Raw genomic sequence first — 19,647 nt, forward strand, 5'->3', positions numbered from 1 at the left:
GCTGCACGCGGGCTCCCTCTAGCGGCGAGGAGGGGAACTGCGCCATTCGTTCTATTTATAGACGTACGTTTGTTTATGCCATTTTCTCTCCAAATTCGCTTTACATTGTTCACCACATTCACTCATTCATACACACACTAACACACCAATGGAGGTGGCCGCTCAAGCCCATCCTTTCGGGGGGATTTTAGGTTCAGTGTCTTGCTCAAGGATACTTCAACATGTGGACATTCTAGTTTCCCAATAACGGAAACAAGGATTATATTTGTAAATAAATAAACTAAATTAGTGGCACTATAACTATTGTGTGAATGTGTAGGCTACTTGTGGTTGCTGACTGCTATGCGTTTAACTCTTCAATACTGTGTTTGGCATCCAGTGGCGTTTTTTGGTTTTAAATTTCATTCCTAATGTTGTCACTCAACATGTCAAAGGAGCTCTTATCCCACAGCTCAAGATGAAACATGTGAATCTTAAATTGAAGAATAATTCAAGCATTTGTGAGCTGGCTTCATTATCCAACTCCTTGGTAATCTAACTGTGAGTAACTACAGCTGAAACAGGTTCAAACTTCTACAGATGCTTTGGTCCGTGTAGCAAAGCCTCTACCATCCAACAAGTTTACAAGCTGCGTTATCTTCATTTTAGTGATGAAAGATCTTCTTATCCACTGTGAATTTTATCTGCTGGAAGGTGGCCAAAGCAGCTTTATTGGCTCAGATGGGCAGGGATAAAGGACTTTCACAATGTGGGAGGAGGAACTCGCCTCACTGCAGTCGTCTTTATGTAACCTGCAACAAAAGTCACACTAATACTTTGCAGTAGAGCAGGAGTGACAAACATAAGGCCCGTGGGCCAAAATTGGCCTGCAACAGGCTCCAATCCAGCCAAACCACCAAGCAAATTGGAAAAAAAAAAATTAACGAAAACATTGATTGATTGGTTGATTGAACATTGATGTTGTCATTGTGAGTTTGTTAAAACATGCACTAAGCAACAGCTATATGAGAACATTCTGGGACATTTCACTGTGAATGTTTCATTAAAATTAGATTTATGTTGCGATTGTAGTCATTTAGTAGTAATTGTGAAAACATAGACATTTCCAACACTGTGACAGAACAAAGAAAAACTTTAAAGTTTATATTTAAAGGTTTGACACATCTGCATCAAGGTTTATTTAACATTCCCATCTCTTCCCCTTGCACGTTGAGCTGAACTAACAATCACTTTGACACCACTGATGTACATTATATTTAATAATCTGAGTTTTTTTTTTAAATGATCTTGTACACAGTTACAACTTTTTAAACTCTGCAGTGGTAAGTTCATGAGATGCACGTGCACTGTTGTTCTTCTTTATGAGGAAATCAAGAGAGTTAGTGGCTTTCAGGGTGGTTTAGTGAGGCGGGCCAGTTTGGGGAGGAGGTTACAGTAAACTGCGTCCTGACCACCATGTGACTGCCGGTAAAAGCAGACAAACACACAGGGGATCGGCTTCTCTTCGTCCACACTGACACGCTTCTGTGTTTTCTCTGCTGGGGTGAAGTTTGCTTTGTTTCTTTTTTCTTTGTGGAAGGAGGGTTTGAGTTGACAACCGGGGAGATGTTGTGGTTCAAGCAGGGACTGTGCGTCCTGCCGGTGTTCCTGGTCATCTGGTCCTCCTGCACCTTCATCGTCGCTTATCTCATTGCGCTCTTCAGGCACGACGTGGACGTGGTTTTTCCATACATAAGGTACGTTTTTCTTTTCTTTTTTTTTTGGGTCCTTTTGTCCACCGTTTAGTTTCGTTTTCTCGCGCAGTCTCTCCACCTGGCTGCGCACCAAGCTTCTGCGCCTTTCACTTCCCTCCTTATAATTATCTCTGCATTTTTAGACATCGAGCTGCAACCCGACATATTTTCCAGGGTGAAGTAACGGATTTAGGAATACATCTCACTACTGAATCATTATTGTTGTTAAAAAAAAAAGAGTTTGGTGAAAGTACCGGTTCAACTTATTTACTTAACCCTCTCACTTCAGTAAATGGAAATGGACGTTTATTGCTCTAAAGTGTGATGTTTCTTGTTTTCTATTCGTCACATATTTCACTTATTCCTGTTAAAAGAAATGAATTATAGATTCAAATAATAGATTGGCAATGCATCACTGAGTGCTGGTGTCCTGCATTATAGACAAGCTACACTACTTATGGCTTATTATGCTTATTGGGTTTGTGTTTCTTGTATTTAGTTGTAGATGCAGCTATTTTCAGCACATTTTTGCGGATTGTACTGCCATTTATGCAAACTTTGTGATATAAATGTGTGTATCAGTGCACGTGAGAGGCCTTGAGAGGTGTCGATCACTAAAGACAACTTATAAAGCTCTAAACACTGAAACAGTGCGTTGTTGTGTTTTCTCATTAAATTGATTTTAGAAGGAGATGATACGATATATGTAATAACCTATCAATCACGATGCATTCACATATTTTTTGATAGTAATATGACTAATATGGGTTAAAATATGGTTATAATAGAAGTCTGTGGTAGAAATGTTGTAGTTTATAGTTCCTACATATCAAAAGCAAGCACACAATTTCTTCAATGGATGACGTTCACAACCTTAACGGAAATAAGGGTTAAATGTTAGCAGTGACACATTGACCTACTTTATTAGAAGGCAACTTGAAAAGTAGTTTATAAAAATCACCTCACGGAAAATAGCGCTGTGCTAAATCAGGCATTTTTACAGTAACGTGGTGAAGAGATGGCTTGTACATTAATACGCACTGTCCCGTCCAAATAAACAAATAAATGAAATAAATGAATCCATTGAAAATGGGTAGAAAGAGGACAAAACGTAGAGCAAAAACCAAGATCACGATTCAGATTAAAATGTAGTTTTGAGTCAGAAACTAAATTATTTTCTGCACTTTACATGAAACACTATGAATTCAACTTGTAATCCTCATTTTGAATAGGAACGGGCTGTTTTTGCCTTGTTTTCACTTTGTCTCATAAATTGTGCTTCAAACTTCATTTATGACACGTCCATATAACTGACACTCTTAAAATGTTTTTTATGCATGAATTATGTTTCGTAACACATTATTACCAAAAGCATAATGTAATTGCTGTACAGATTCTGAAGCCCCTTCCGCCTCTTCATATATACTTGGTAATAAACATCATCTTGATTGACAGTGACACCGGAGCAAACCCTCCTGAGAGCTGCATCTTTGGCCTGATGACATTCGTCTCTGCATGTGCAGGTAACGTGAAAGATTTGATTGAAAAATGTGCGTCAACGTCGATGATGGTGATCCTTAAAATCAAAGCAGCTGTAGCAATATGTTGTTTTATATCAGCGGTGTCAAACGCTTGTGATAAACAGCTCAGTTTCATATTGAGTGAGCTGGACCGATAAAATAATACCATAATAGCCTTAAAAAATTGTAACTTTAAAGTTTTTCTTTGAGTATCCATGATGAAAAGATCGTCTGAAGGAACGGCCGTGAAGCTCAGGCTTCATGAAGCGTCGACATGTCAGCTCGGATCTCAGTGTTGTGTTGTGATCGCAAGCTACTCTTAAGAAATCTGTGTAAAAATCCAAAGTTTTCTTTGAAATTGACAGTTTCTTGGGGGCCGGTTTTGGCCCTCGGGCCTCGTGTTTGACCCCCAGTGGGAGAAACCAGCTGTAACAGCTCTGCCTGTGTGTCAGAGCTTCAGAAGATACCAACTAGTTTCACGTCTGTTATCAGACAGTGGATCTGATCCCAATGCAACACAAACAGGAAGTCCCGTGAGCTCGTGGGGAAATATGGACTTTTGTTATAAAAATTCCTAATAAACTATTTCAATTCCGCAACAGAAGCAACTTGACAATCTGTCTACTTTTGGCAACTTTGGACTTTCCCAACAGAGGAGTCAAATGTTCCCACTTCCTGTTCCCCCTCCCTTGCTTTTCAAAAAAATGAAAGCACGGGGAAGTGAGGGGGGGTGAGTAGTGTTAAGCTCAGGTCACATATTTGTGGTAAATGCTCATGTGATGGCTGTTGCGCAGGAATGGCTACCGTGTACGCCAGATACAAGTTTGTGGAGAAGCTGAACGAGGACACGCGTGTGGTGAGGCCCTGCGTCAATAAAGTCGCGCTCTGGCTGGGGATGATGTCCTGTTTGGGCATGTGCGTCGTGGCGACTTTTCAGGTACGTCTTCATGGATGCATTGAAAAAAAAAAAGGACTTGATTGGAATTTTAAAAAAAAATGTCTTTCACTCAGGTCCACAGTGTCCCTGAGCAACACTTCCAAATTGCTCCCGCAATTAAATTTCACTTCCTTTTGGTGGCAGGAAACCGTGGTGACCGACGTTCACGACGCAGGAGCGCTGCTGTTCTTTATTTCGGGGGTGTCCTACATCGCGCTCCAGTCGGTGATTTCGTTCTCGGCCTACCCGTACGGTTCCTCCCTGGGTGTGTGCTGGGCTCGAACCGGCGTCTCCGGCATCGCCGTTCTGGCTTTTTTCCCCAGTATCCTGTCACGGTGGGCGAATCCAATCGAATGACAGTAGTATGTAGTATGACTTTATTATGAAGCAGTCTCGTTTTTGATGTTGTAGTTTCCACTGAGATGTGGCCTTAGCTTGACGCTCTCTCTCTTCTCCTCTCCTTCATCCACATTGTAAACAAGTAAAAAAAAAAAAAAAATCCACAGGCCCACTGGTAAGGTCCAATAGTTTACTTGTCAAAGAAGCAAACAAAAGGGTGGTACAGAAAAAAATGTCCAAAGGTGTTCCATGTTCTGTAAGTGGTCCGTTAAATCCAGTCAGGATTAATCATCCAAGACATAAGAGACAAAAGAAAAAGGGAGAGCGAGAAAGAGAGGTCAAAAAACCGTGGGGCTCCACTCTCACCTGCCTGACTTCCTGTATCAGGTAACCCCCCCAAACTCCACCCACCCGGGAGCATCAACAAACAATTAAAGGTGCACAGCCACCAGAAAACACCAAACAGTTCTCCCTTCCCAAACATTGCAAATAATCTAATAATTAAACTTTTATCCACTTAAATCAACCACAACATTTTAAATGATTAACTCATTACATCGTTGCCCATGTGAACTAAAATACTTGTAAATGCTCCTAGTTCCTACCAAATTAAACGTCTTACATTGCTGCTGTTTTAGATCAACTTAAATTATTTATCTTTTTACCCAAGCTCAATGAACTGCGTTTAGGCTCCTACAGATATTAAGAAACTTTGACTTTAGGTTGTGTGGCCACATTTCAGACGTCGTCAACCCGTTGTGCTTTGACTACTAATTTCTCATTCGTACTGCAGGAAGCAGGAAGTCAGCATTTACTGTTGCAACCTTATACGCTCTGCCATGCTTCTCACACTTTATGTTTGCATCAAGTGTATGCATATACAAATCTGACACACTGAATTCTCCTCAACTGAGCCCTCAGTGGTCGTTTGTACATTTTTCGTGGACCAAACCAAACTGCACAGAGACCCAGAGGACGAGGTGAGCCGCAGGTCTGTGTGACTGGCGTCGTGAACACGTTGAGACGCTGGTTCTGACGGCAGCGCCTCTCCCATTGTAGGACTATCACTTCTACCTGACCAGCGCCGTGTGCGAGTGGGTCGTCGCCTTCAGCTTCATCTGCTTCTTCCTCACCTACATCCACGACTTCAAGGTGAGCGCCGGCCCATATCCGCCTTTCTCTGCACGGCCTGTGTGTCTGAAGCGTTTCCCCCTTTCTTCCCCCGCAGCTCTTCACCTTACGGGTGAACTTGGAGTATCAGATGTAGCTGCTGCTGGGTCGACCGCGACTCACAGTATTTTACATGCGCGCATGCTTTTGCTGAGCTTTTATACACACAAATATTTATATAGACACAATATATTTCAAATTTTTTTTCTCACGTTCTTATTTATACTGTACGTTATGGGTATTAGTCAAGTTCAAAACAACAACAACAACAACAAAAACAAACTTTTGTGACTTTTTATACATTTCCACGTTTGAGAGCGCCGGCGGCGTCGCCCGTGTCACAGTCCAGCCTCACTCTGCACTTTGCTCGGCTGTTACGACAGCGCGACGCCTCCTGTGACCACGAATAAGAGAAGTTCGTCACATGGTGGCCGCACACAAGGTTCACTGCATCATTCTTGATGAGCGCATGACCGTCCCTCCCCACGCAAGAACGAGGTCCTGAGTGTCGGGGCCATGCTGACGCCCCGGAACGGGCCCACGTGCTTCACCTGGAGAAAAACCTCTTCAACTTCTGTAAATGTCGTGTTTGATCTTAGCTGTCCCCATGTGGAAAGGTACTTTTTCTTGAGTTTGCTCTCTTTAGACCACACCTGCTGCCAGGAAACAGAAAGTGAAACAGGATTTGTTGGAGTTAACAAAGTGTTTTGTTTTCTTCCCCCCCAGCAAATGTTTGAGGTTTCACTTCCTGTCTTACTTGAGTTTGTTTTCTCCTCCTTCACCTTGTGTGACACTAAGATGTGAATCGTAATCTGTCGTTTCAGGTTAAACTTCAAAGGGATTTTTTTATTTAATTTTTTTTAAATAGTGGCTGTTCGTTTGAGCCCCTTTGAGTTGATTCCACCTCTGATCCATCGATTATTGGATTTATTTAGATTAATAATGATTTTTATTCAGTACTGTATTCCAGATGCAAACTCGAAAATTTCTTCCTTAATCTTCCCTAGTTTTGTTAATTATTTTTTTATTCCACAACTCCCGTCTTAGGGAGCCACTGCTTTAGCTGCTATTTCTGTATTTTTTTTCTATAAAGAATTAAATTTATTACAAATTAAATCAAATTCAACAGGATAGGTTACAATATCCTGGTGGATAGGCTCATTATTTTGAGGTAAAAAACCTAAAACTCCCTGAAAGGGACCAAAGGGAGCATAAAGAAATGCTTTCAGGCGATGATGAGGTTTATGGCCTGTCGGCTCTTTAGTGTTAATTCGAGGTCAGTGAATTTTATCCTCATAGACACGATAAACAAGCAGTTGTTCAAAAAAAGATTGCAGATTTTCACTATAGGTACTGCATTTCAAGTTGTTTTTAAAAATTTTTTTTATTTCTGTTGTATTTTTACTTGTGATATACTGTAATCATTAGTACCTGGTGCCGAGCTGATGAATAAACACATGCTGCCTTTTTTAATGTGGATGTGGACTGAATGAGTGTCCAGTTCAGATCAAATCACAGGTCCAGTAACTTTATTGTCCTAAAGTTTCTTTTTTAGGTTCCTGCTGTCAAACATGAACCGATAAGCTCATATCATCATCACACAGTCTTAACTGGATGCAACTGACAAATTCAACATAAAACCATGTTCATTTAATGACGTTCACCTGCTTCAGTTTGTCATTAAAGACGTATTTATAATGGAAATATGCAATGTTCTATTGTAATCCTGCAACAACCTTTGAATTTATTCAATTGCATGTAAAAATGTTGAACATATGTCTAAAAACAAGAATAAATATAATTTTTTTATGCTTCTTACACAAAATTCTGAGACTGTATTAGTCTGACTGCTCTCTTGGGTTGGGGTAGTTTCAATATCTTCTTCTCTATCAGACTAACACTGCTCACGACACTCTGCACCTCCACGTGGTGTTAAGTGGTACTGCAAGACGACAAGTGGAGACGATTGTCACTTTCAGGTGATTGTTCCGGGATAGTTTTTATGATTTTTATGGTAAGACATTTTGATATTATACTTTCATGGTATAATAAAATCTCATATCATTGTGTGGCTCGCACAAATGTGACCTATCACTCATTTAGATTACGGAATTACTTCTATATCCTTGATTTAAGTGTAAGAAATCAAAACAGTGACACTTAAATGTAAATGTAAAATATATCAAGAAAGAGCCTACGATAAGACAAGTACTGAGGAATCCTGATAAAGTGGTGAAAGTCACCAGGGAACAATCTATTTTTATTTGATGGAAAATAGTGCAGTTGCTGATCTATTAACGACTGAACAACATCCAACCAATAAATTATTATTACATTACTGGGAGGAAATATGTCTTTCTCTAAAGATGTGGAAAAAATACACGTTTTGTCACATTCTGATTGGAACGGTACAGGAATTCTCCCAAAAGCCTCATCATTTTTCCATAAAGTTTATTAACAGAAAAATGACAAGTACCTCTGCGTCGACGCTCAGAAACGAGTTCCAATACTTCAGTCCAAGAGCTCTGCAGTGAAATTATTTCTGCGTATCAGCAGCAAAACACTAATGTGACAAGCAGAAATATAACAAACATTTCCAAACATCCAGATTTGTCGTTCTGTAGTTTACCCAGCGATGAGCTGATCTCTCAAAGGCATCACACGGAATGTTTCCACAGGATTTGATTTTCGAGAAAAGAAAAAAAAAACTACTTGCTACTGCCGTCGTCTCGGGACTTCTCCGATAATCCCCTCGCTTGATGCGAATCGCGCATCGGAATCAAGGTGGCGAGAGGCGATTCAGCTCTTTTTTCACACCGAGGTTACAATCACTCGCGTTGGACATTCAAGACCCCCTCGACCTTCCTCCCACCACGGGCCGGAAGGAGCAGAGAGGGAGGGAGGGAGGGGGGACGGAGCGGCGTCAGTCACTGAACGACGACTCGCTGTCCGAGCTGGTGGCGGCCATGTCTCGGTCCTCGCCGCTTCCTGCCTCTTCTCCGTCGGGCATCGGGGCGTCAGGCGTGCTGCCATGCGGGAAAACACAATGAGTCAAGTTTGATTGGGGGGGGGGGGGGGGGGGGGTTGACAGGAAGTGATCAGCAGTGGTTAGAAACACTCACTCCAGCAGGTTGGGATCTAAACCCTCCAGGACCATTTTATTCCTGATGGCCATGACGGGGACACCCTGGGAGACATGACGTCATTACAGCAGCGATAAAGCATGTCAAGTCGACAACAGCCGTTTAATTTCAAGTGTCCTTATTATATTCTAAAGAAATATGTCTATAATATTTGATCTACAAACCCCACTATGATTCCAGGTTTGCTTGATATCACCTTATATGTTAAAATGACCATTTTAATTCACCAATATGTTCATTTTAGCTTGTAAGTTTGCAGTGATCACTCAGATGTGTTCCCACTATTTTAAGGACCACAGTAGCGTCGTAACAGAGGCTCAGCAGGACGTACCACTTGCACCATCTTCAGGTATCGCGCGTAACGAGGGTCTTTGGCCACCGTCATGACGTTTTCTGCAGGAGGCTCACACTTTTCCGTCGGCGCCGCTTCAGGTGGACTCTGAACAGGCTGGAGAATTTTAAAGAAATGTATAAATATTGTATTTCTAATGAATTATGAGATGACTTTTTGAGGGATAAAACTCGCACTTCCAGTTGGAATCTGCTGATTTTTTTTTCGGTGCAACATTCTGCCTGAAAATTGTGACAAAATTCTAAATAAATCGAAAGCGAGGCAACAAAGTCTAAATAAACGATTCATACTGGGACGACGATCTCGCCAGTAGAGCTCGTGAAGCTTGTTTTCAGCTCATCTGTGTAGATTCTGTTTTTGTTTAATCATGCCGAGTGATGTCACAAAGCCCTTCTTGTCATATCAATAAGATTTTAGTATATTCTAAAATATTGTAAAACGTAGTGACAAAAACTATTTTACATTTTCAAGTTTAGCATTAATAATTTTGTTTATTTCCACAGAATCTGGTTGCAAGGACTGATAGATTCCAAATATCATTTACAACTATCGATCTGCAAATGTAATAATGGAGGAAAAGCCTCGTCGTTTCACGTTGCAGCTTTTCTATGGATTTGATAGTTGGAGAGAATAATTGTGCATATGTCTTATTCATAAGTTCTGCAGGAAGCGACAGAAATAAACAAAGCAGATATGCACTGTTAATTATGGAGCTGTGGGGCGCTTGGCGATGTCTGAAAGTTATTTATGATTTTTCTCAGGGATGCATTGTGGCTCCTGCAGCTCAGTGTGGACGAATGAACCCGCGGGCACGCTGCCATCCCGCCCTGTGGAAGTACCTCTGGGGGGGGCAGCGGCCCTGCTGCTGGACCGGCTGCTTGGCTCTGGCCGGCTGCCGTGGGGCCGTTGGTCTGCGCAGTTTGCCGCTGACTGACTCCATCGACTGTGACGTCCTCCAGTCCGGGGATGGAGGACAACTGCTCCGAGCACAAACAGCCTTCGATTAATGAAACACAGTGGATCCTCACACTGTGACGCTAAAAACACGAGCTCACCTTCGCCTCCAGGATACACAATGTGGTTTCAATCTGCTGTATGCGAAGGGAGATGTTGGAAAGTTTCTGTGGAGACAAGGGCAAAACCGTCGTTTGGGAGCGTCCGTGTGATCGGAGGGAGAAGAAAACAGTGACGAAAGGGTGAAATAAAGACGCACTAACCTCTTCGCACACTGTGGAGAAGCGGTTCAGGAAGCGGACGGTGTGCACCACAAACTGATTCAGATAGGCAACGATCCTTCTCTGTTGTATGGCGGGAACCTGGAGGATGACAAGTCAAAGAGTCTCACTGATAAAGAGGAGGAAGGAAGGAAATGAGGCAACTTCCATCTGCCACGCATACTTAAAGTAAGACATGGCCAAGAGTGATAGCTCTACTGGATAATTTAGAGGCAAGGCAATTATTCTACAAGGAAATACATTACAACAAAGGAATAAAATCATAATAAGGAGAATAAAGAAATAAATAATAGGAGAAGTAAAGTCAAAGTCCAGAGTAAGTAGTAAGTGAATTAAAATTACAGGAAAAAGTGATACCATGGAGTGTACTATGGGTTATCTGGTCATACAAACTGAATTCCTCATGTAGCTTTAGCATATCAATTGCATACATTTATAATATAGATGCAAAAACAGTATTTTAACTTAGCCGATGCTACTTTTTTTTTAAATTTCCTTTGAGTAAGAAATGTTTGCAGATCAGATTGCTAATCAATAAGGCTGTAATGAACAGAAATGTTTCTTGGTGAATTTACATGAGCAGAATATTAATCGAGTTTGGACCAGGACCAGGACCAGGACCAGGACCAGGACCAGGACCAGGACCAGGAAGAAGGCTGACCACATTGACAGCAGACGGATTTAACAGCACAAACATAAGTAAAGTGACTTTGCTGCAAATACGAACGCAAGTTGTCAAACGACGCTTTTCAACAATTGATCCGACACAGTTTGAGCTCATTTGGCCGCATCAAACGTTGGAGTCTCACCTTGGTGAGATCCACTCCGGAGCCCACGATAGGCAGCCCGTCCTCGTCCATGACGCCAATATCAAAAAATACCCGCCGATTAATGTGCAAGTTTCAGGTTTTATTCGCCCCGAAAAGGCAGAAAAGCGAAAAACATTGAGATTATTTACTGGAGAGGCTTTCACGTGACTCTGCGCAGCGTGACAGCGTCGTGACGTCACGAGCGGAAAGGCAGCTCTTCTTCTTTGACTTGTTTGCATTCACGCAGTTGCACCTACCGCCACCTGCTGGCTCGATTTATCTACATCATTCTCACCAGTCCCGTTGCTGTAAGACAAATAATCAAACATCGTCTGTGTCCTTAACTCATCCTTCCGTGTCTTCTCTTCTCAATCGCTTCGTCATTTTCCTTTTTCCACACATATATATCATATTTTCTGCAGTTATGTGCATGATCAAAACGATTTCTGTCCGATTTCAGATTCTATTTAAAACATTTCACAAAACATTTGCATCCGGGTTTTTAATTTTTTCATAATTCTGACCTAATAATAGTCTGAAATTTTAAAAGATTTCAAAAGATATTTAGCAAAAGAGATGATCAATATCAAGACACTAATTTCAAATGGCTAAAAACTAACTGTGAGTAAACAGTAAATGCTTTAATGTAGCTATTTATTAAATGATTGAAAATGGTTAGTTTAAAGACAACTTTATTCAATGTTGACAATGTAAAATGTAAAACACAAAATGAATGTATGATTACAATATATAATAAGGAGAGGATAAAGTGAAAATAATATTTGATAAAGAATAATAAGGAAAGTCATTGAAATACAATAAATATGTAGAGAAAGGCTTTTTGATTAAACAGAATTGCGAATTTACCAAATCTATATGGCACAGTAACATTGATTTACATTTTATGCTGAGCAATAGACAGGCATCCCAAAATATTAGGTAATATCTGTATATACAGAATGACTAAAATATAAAAAAAAAAAGATAGAAAAAGATTAAAGAAGAATAAACATATATATGTTTCTGGGGTGAAAAATATGCTTGTAGATGAGTGACCATGAAAGAAAGGCTTGGCGATCAAACGCAAACAATTGAATAGGGACTTTAGCAATGATATGTATTACGGTGCTTCATAAAAAAAAGTAAATGGTGCCGAGTTTGGTTCACAAATGGAAAGAAATAATATTCCAAATACAAGGTTTTTTCTATTTTACTCAATTAATCTTAGATGTTTGATTTAATATGTTGAAATCCAGAAAGTTTTATAAGAGTTCATAATAATAAATAGATTTCAGGAATGAAATCGAAGCAAACAGGAAAAGTGTCTCTTTTCTAGCGGCTCCTGATTGGCTCGTTTACCGGAAGTAAACATCACGTGACTCCGCACATCAGCTGATCCTCCGTCTTTAAGAGTCACGACTGCAGCGATTAATTCATCCCTTTCTTTCATCGATTCTGCGGTAAGATCTCGTCATTTTAAACCCTCCGTCCCGTAAATGTGCTGTTTTCAACACTGTTCTCCGGCACCACGCGCTGTTTTTCACGTTTCATCGTGTTTCGATCGTGTTTTCTGCCCGACAGGCCCGAGCGGACCCTTTGACAGCTCCACCATGGCGCTCAGCGATGCAGACGTACAGAAGCAGGTAACGAAGCATTTATATCATCAAAAAAAAAAAAAACGACGCACTGTCACCATTTACCCCCTTTAACCCACCGCGCGGGAGGGTTTTAGCCGTCCAGTTAGAGCGCCACACCGTGGAGAGAGGCCTCAGTGGTGCGATTCAGGTCGGATTTATGAATGACATTGAGGAAGCTGCAGGACGTTAGCGGCGGAGAGACACGCGATTGTCGTCGTTTTGCTGATGTCTGCAACAATTCGCCGTCTCTGCTTCCAGCAGACAGACGCACATTAAACCGTGGGGCCGAGACGCAGTCACATTTGTGGACGGTCACATGACGAACACATGCCAGGGCCTGATGAGGAACTGAGACGTGAGGGTGTATGTGGACGATGGGGACGATGGGGAATCCCTCCAAAGATGGGAAAATATGATCCCGAGGGAAATTTAATCATGCGTTTTCCATACCAAGATACCAAACATGCTTCATACAGTTGTAATAAAATTGCAATGCAAGGATTCAAAGGAGGAGTGGATGGAAGTGACTTACTTCTCTGTTGTGTATCAAATAGATCAACTGTTTTCTCCGATACTATTGGAAGAGTTGAAAATGTTTCCCCGCTGTAGACACTCTATTCTAATTTAGGACTTCTGCACCCTGGAATAGGGAACCAGTCTGCAGGGAAAACGCAGTGAAGGACAGCCGCACACGCTCACACCTACAGGCAATGTTAAAGACACAAGTCAATCTCAAATTAATGTTTTTTGGATGCATTTCTTTTGACTGCAATACCAGGAAAACATCCTGACTTAACATAGTAAGGCCCCAGAGCACAACTCGGACAACAAGCAGGGTCTTTCTTGCTTTAAGACAAAGTCCTCACCACTATAACACTGTACAATTTATTCAATAAACAAATACCAACAAATTGGCTTGGAAAACAAGATGTTGTAGCTTTTGCAAAACCTCATGAAATACACCCATGTTTTAGTGAGAATTTGTAAGGATCTGTCACTTTGTACATACGATGGTCACTATTTTTAACGTTTTCTTCAGCAAAATCTTCAAATATCAGCTTTTTATCCACAAATAGAACTTATTCTCCCTATCTATATGTAATATAGATATATAACAGATGGACTGTATGAGTCAATATGCATGAGTGTATTATTTCTTGCAATAGCTCTTTTTATGTGACGAATATTCAGTTTTTCTTGTTTCCAAAATGCTTCACGTATTACAAAGATTATCATCATGATTATGAGCAAAATGACGGCAAAGTGCAACAGAAAAAAAACACAAGAAATGTAAAAAAAATGTATGCAAGAAAGCAATGAAATGGAACAAATATTGGACCGGTCTTACGTGCTTGAACAGGTCTAATCAGTCTTTTTATAGCGTAAATTAAAAATGTGTCTTTACATGGACAGTGAGGGTTGTGGTGCCTCTCATCAGCTCTCTGGTTCAGCTTGACACCCACGTGAAACTTTTCTCACTGAAGCCACAGAAACGAGTGGTGGGAATGGCGACGTGAGAAAATCTGCGACGTCCCTCATCGAAAAGCGACTCGCGTAATCCTAAAGGACGTGAATGTTCTGCAGGGTTGAATCATAAACCAGACAAACGGGATGTTTTTCATCTCCAGATCAAACACATGATGGCCTTCATCGAGCAGGAGGCCAATGAGAAGGCGGAGGAGATCGATGCAAAGGTACAAACACACACACACACGTCCTTATTGAGACAGGTTTAACATATATTGGTATACCCATCGACATCGCTATCTTTATTGCTTCCTATATAAATCCATCCATCTCTCTATCTATATCTATCTTTCTTTCCCCTTGGATTACAGAAGTATTTGTATTCCATTCATCTGTTGTCTTTTTTCCTGATCTGTTACCTCCATCTATAGGTCACCAGTTAACTACCTTTATATCTCTATATTTAGGTGACTAAAGTACACATATGAACCGAAGCGCCTCTCAGCTTTGTGCCTGCAAATAATAATGTGTGTTGATTTAACCTGAAGATTTCAAATTCCTGTGTTTTTTTTTTTTGGAAGGCAAAAAATGAGGCAATTTAAACTTGGGAAAGTCACAGACGTGCAGGTATTAGTTGTGGAAATGCTCGCAGTGAGCATGACCCTTGAAATAGTTGCACACAGAATTCACTTGGGGAAACAAAATGCTTTGTTTCTATTAAAAAAAAAAAAAAAAAAAAAGCAAATGTCAGTTCTTCACTAACACAGATTTTCGCCGTTTTCCCCTCTGAATGCATCTCGCTAATCCCTGCAGACTCAGTGGACTGTGTGTGTGTGTCGTCCTGCAGGCAGAAGAGGAGTTCAACATCGAGAAAGGCCGTCTGGTGCAAACCCAGAGGCTGAAGATCATGGAGTACTACGAGAAGAAGGAGAAGCAGATCGAGCAGCAGAAGAAAATGTGAGTCATGGCGAGACATCACAGGAGTCACCGTCACGCCTGTCCGTCCCTCTTTAGTCTGTCCTTTTTAAAGAACAAAGACGGGGCTCTGTGGGCACGACGGCTTCCCTGATCTTATTTAGCAGCGCCACTCGACAAATGAGTCATGGGGGCTTAACAAACCAGGTGTGTGTGTGTGTGTGTGTGTGATTTGTCCAACAGCCAGATGTCAAACCTGATGAACCAGGCTCGACTGAAAGTGCTGAAGGCCCGTGACGATATGATCTCGGTAAGATGCTCTTTCGCTTCCTGTCGCCTCGTTAAGTCTTCTGAAGTGCACGGCAGAAATTGACGGCTAAGTCACGTATACGCTGCGCCGCAAAGAAAAAACCCTTTATGAGTTTGAATTTAAAGGTTATTATGGCGCCATTTCAACGGTACGGCTCATTCAAGATGAAATTAGGTTGTATGTCACCCTGATGTACAGTATAGATGTGGGAGAATGACTCCTGATCAATTATGTTTAGAAATATGAAGGAAAAGTGCTATTAATCATTTTAGTTACAGGAAATCATATGGTATGAATTAAATAATGGATTGTTATTTCTAACTATTGAATAGCTGGTGCTCACAGGGAATCAGGGAAATTTTTTTTACAAAATGGCCCAAAACGACTATTATTACTATTATTTGAAGCAACGACTCTCCAAGTCCATTAATGTCTACATACGTTTTTATTACAAATAGTTTTTATTCTCCCAGAATGAGCAGAATAGTGAGACATTTCTGGGTATTATTTTTTTTAAATCATGATGCGGCTTAAGTAAAGTGGGGGAAAAACAAACAAAATGGAACCAGCCTGCGAGTGACGGTGCGTGTTTCTCCTCCAGGACATGCTGAACGACGCTCGCCAGCGGCTCGCCAACGTGGCCAAGGACCCGTCCAGGTACTCGACGCTGCTGGACGGACTCATCCTGCAGGTCGGTCTGTCCTTCCAGAGCCTGGTTGTTCTGCTGGCGGAGCAAAAAGTCTTTCAAATGTTAAATGATGACCGTTCGCCTCTCTCCTCTCAGGGTTTCTATCAGCTCCTGGAGCCCAAACTGACTATTCGCTGCCGTAAACAGGATGTGCAGCTGGTGCAGGTGATGTTTACCTCTTAACGTCCCACAGAAGAGTGAAAGGTTTCTTCCTCTTAAGGGAGAGAAAAGAATGAAAAACATGTAAAAAAACCAACCCAAAAAAGTTTGATTTAAGATAAGATAAGCCTTTATTGATCTCACAATGGAGAAATGTACTTGTTACATTCAGCTCTTAAGGACTCATGAGTAGGAAAGACAAGAAATGTGCAAACAGTTAGATAAGAATAGAGGAATCTTATATACAATGACTATCAAGAACTCTATGGGCCAAAAGTATTTACAGTAGAAAGTAATAATAAGTAAATAAAATAAAATAGGACAAAAAAATAAGATAAAAATCACAAACTATAATAAAGTATAATAGGATCTAAGGGGAGCAAAATATACGGTAAGATGAAATACAAGGAAATTAAACTATGATGGGGATGGGTGGCAAAGTATAGAATAAAAGTACAATAAACATACTATAGTAAAAAATAATAGGTTATAAAATAAAAGTGCAGGTTCAGTCCGAGTACAAGTGGTCAATTAAGTGACGTAGATGCAGGGGTTATTGCACATACTATTGCATGTTACTTTACAGTCTTAACAGCTTATTAAAAACCGCCAGTATTTGTTTTTAAAGTTGTGCTTCTTGTCCTTCAGGCGTCCATCCAGAGGAACATCCCCATATATAAAGCGTCTGTAAAAACCAACCTGGAGGTTCGCATTGACCAGGACAACTTCCTCGCCCCGGATGTGTAAGAAGCAGCTGCTGCAGCTTTGAGCAATAAGTCCTCGCTCCGCCATGAAACCACCCGTGTTGATCTGACGGAGCCTTGTTCTGCTCGTAGGTCTGGAGGCGTGGAGATCTACAGCAGCAGCGGGAAGATTAAGGTGGCCAACACCCTGGAGAGCAGACTGGACCTGATGGCTCAGCAGGTGAGACGCAGCGGCGGCCGGAGCCTTTTCTTGGATCTAGTTTACTATTTAATAGTTCAGAAAATATCAAATAATTACAGCATCAGTTGTCTTATGCCTGACTTGATGATGATATCTACAGATATCAGGAATGAAAGCAAGGCGAGGGAGTTTCATCTGCAGCTACCAGCAATAGCTGCTGTATTTTCTGGACTATAAGTCGCACCTTTCTTAGTTGTTTAGCAGGTCGTGTGACTTGTATGTCAAAAGATACAGTAAATACTCTCCGTCACCACTAGATGTCACCGACTGACAAAAGAAAGCAGCTACAGCACCACAATAAATCTCTCCATTACCACTGTGTTCGACTGACGAAGCAAGAAAAATGTCTCCGAAAAGAAAAATGCGAAAAAGAGTTGAGATTTGATTTAATGTTTTTTTGTTTGTTTGGGTTTTTCTTGTCCTGCGTATGTAGTTTGTACTTTAATTGACAGTAATTCAGGTCACTTTAATAGTGGAGGTCCTCTTTAGATGTAATGTGTGTTTTTGGCTTTGATATTCTGTATTTTGTGGGTTTTATTGGCCCAAAAGCAGATTTTTCACGGCCCCAGGTTGTATAAATGTCAGCTGGAAAATAGCCGTTGGATAAGAATCTATTGTCGGTCTAAAAATTGAATTAAACCCTAAATGTTAAGAATCACTTGAACTAAATGACATTACTGTCGCTCTCATGTTGCAGAAACTTCCAAAGTTTCCTCGTGAGGAAGTTTAAGTAACATCATTTGTCACAAGGTCGAGGGAATCGGATGTTTTAAGGCTCATATTCATTGAGTTTCATCAAGTCTGAGTTTGGGGCTTTTTAGTGTTTCCTCATTTCACAGAGGAAGACATCAATCGCTTAAAAAGAGGTTCTGTGACCATTATGTTTGAGGTTCGGACTTTATCAAACACATGTTTTCATTTCTTCGTTATTTACAGTTCAAACTTTTAAATACTAACACAATATATATAACAGTTTTGTTTGAATCTATATGCCCAAATAACAGAAGAATAATCCACCATTTTTTGATGAAATATAAATTCTGTTCAATAAAGTTTTAAGACGCGGGATTATTACAAAGCCAGTTTGTAATTTAAAAGCCACAAAAACATATAAAGTTATTTTTCCAATATGGATATAACTTCCAAAACATATTTTATGTATTCAGGTTTATTTAGATTAACAAGAGTACCAAAAAGTTTTGAAATGTTATGAGGTTACTCATTTTATTTTACTAATTTGATAATGGCTGCTGTTATTATTTTATGTTATAAAGTTAGCAATTTTTACTTTATTTGTACACTTCAAGAATAATACATTTTTGATCACCAATATGTCTTGCCAATATTTGTTTGTGGTTTAAATGAATCAAATATAGTAATTATGCTTAAAATGCTTATTTAAATCATTCAAATGTACTTTTATGCGATTCTTTCACCTCATCTCACCTTTTTTATTTTATGTATTTACGTGTTTATTAAGCCTCTAAGTCATCAAGATATTCATTCATTCAAAGCTTTTATTTCAGGTGTGTTTCTTCAGGAAAGGAAAGTGCTATTTTCTCTTTTCTCACTGGTTCTGTTCTGGTTCTGCAGATGATGCCTGACATCCGAGTGGCTCTGTTCGGCGCCAACCCCAACCGCAAGTTCATGGACTGAGAGCCGAGACGAACACTCCCCCCCTTTTGATTTTTATTATTTGGTCTTATGGAAGAAAAAAAGTTGTCATTCCTTGGTCTGTGAAATGAAACTTCTGTGTTGCTGTGTTTTTTTTTTGTTCCCCCGCGGGGCGTGACGGAGGCCGTGCAGATGTGCGCAGCTGTGCGAGCGGCTGGCTAATCGGATCAGCCTCCACACAAACGCACACAGTGTCCATTCCACTGGGCTATAAGTTGCATGAGGCATTGTGTTGCTGTAATGAGTGTCTGCTCCGGCCAATCAGCGAGGAGGAACAAAGCGCGACCTCACACAGTTAATTTATTGGTGTTTCCTCGGCCTGCGCTTTATTCCCATTAAAGGAGTGGCCGATATCATTCCAGAGGGTGTGCTGTATGTATATGAGGCTTCCAGATTAAATTATACACGTGTGGTTGTTGTTTGTGTGTTTTCCGTTTTGTTTTGTTTTTTTTCTCAATTGTGTCTCCAACTGAAAATGTTACATTGTGGGAAATGTAAAACGATTAAAAACCTGAAATCCTCATTTTCACTTCCTCTTGCTTTGTCCCGGCAAATATTTCTTTGGCAATGTTGGTCATTCATGCTCCGCTCATTAGTTTATCACATGGTATTAG

The 19,647-nt window shown here is 40.7% G+C and overlaps 3 protein-coding genes across 3 annotated transcripts; 2 read left to right on the forward strand and 1 right to left on the reverse strand.

Moving 5' to 3' along the window:
- The first annotated feature begins 1,503 nt into the window (after positions 1–1,503).
- Positions 1,504–7,469, forward strand: dram1 (DNA-damage regulated autophagy modulator 1). Its single transcript, XM_080518012.1, has 7 exons — positions 1,504–1,736; positions 3,189–3,256; positions 4,048–4,190; positions 4,335–4,512; positions 5,451–5,509; positions 5,589–5,681; positions 5,758–7,469. Exons 1-7 carry the CDS (start codon positions 1,606–1,608, stop codon positions 5,794–5,796), a joined length of 711 nt encoding a protein of 236 aa, XP_080374138.1. The 5' UTR covers positions 1,504–1,605; the 3' UTR covers positions 5,797–7,469.
- Positions 7,470–8,037: 568 nt separating this feature from the next.
- Positions 8,038–11,401, reverse strand: washc3 (WASH complex subunit 3). The gene is made up of 7 exons (XM_080517892.1): positions 11,239–11,401; positions 10,412–10,510; positions 10,250–10,315; positions 10,034–10,171; positions 9,174–9,290; positions 8,822–8,886; positions 8,038–8,725 (listed from the first exon to the last, which is right to left on the reverse strand). The coding sequence occupies exons 1-7, from the start codon at positions 11,287–11,289 to the stop codon at positions 8,623–8,625; spliced, it is 639 nt and encodes a 212-aa protein (XP_080374018.1). The 5' UTR covers positions 11,290–11,401; the 3' UTR covers positions 8,038–8,622.
- Positions 11,402–12,619: 1,218 nt separating this feature from the next.
- Positions 12,620–19,541, forward strand: atp6v1e1b (ATPase H+ transporting V1 subunit E1b). Its single transcript, XM_080518703.1, has 10 exons — positions 12,620–12,698; positions 12,820–12,881; positions 14,504–14,569; positions 15,190–15,299; positions 15,501–15,567; positions 16,169–16,258; positions 16,352–16,420; positions 17,063–17,157; positions 17,251–17,338; positions 18,953–19,541. The coding sequence occupies exons 2-10, from the start codon at positions 12,849–12,851 to the stop codon at positions 19,013–19,015; spliced, it is 681 nt and encodes a 226-aa protein (XP_080374829.1). The 5' UTR covers positions 12,620–12,698; positions 12,820–12,848; the 3' UTR covers positions 19,016–19,541.
- Positions 19,542–19,647: the final 106 nt, after the last annotated feature.

This window comes from Blennius ocellaris (assembly GCF_963422515.1).
Source record: "Blennius ocellaris genome assembly, chromosome: 22".
Taxonomy (NCBI): Eukaryota; Metazoa; Chordata; class Actinopteri; order Blenniiformes; family Blenniidae; genus Blennius; species Blennius ocellaris.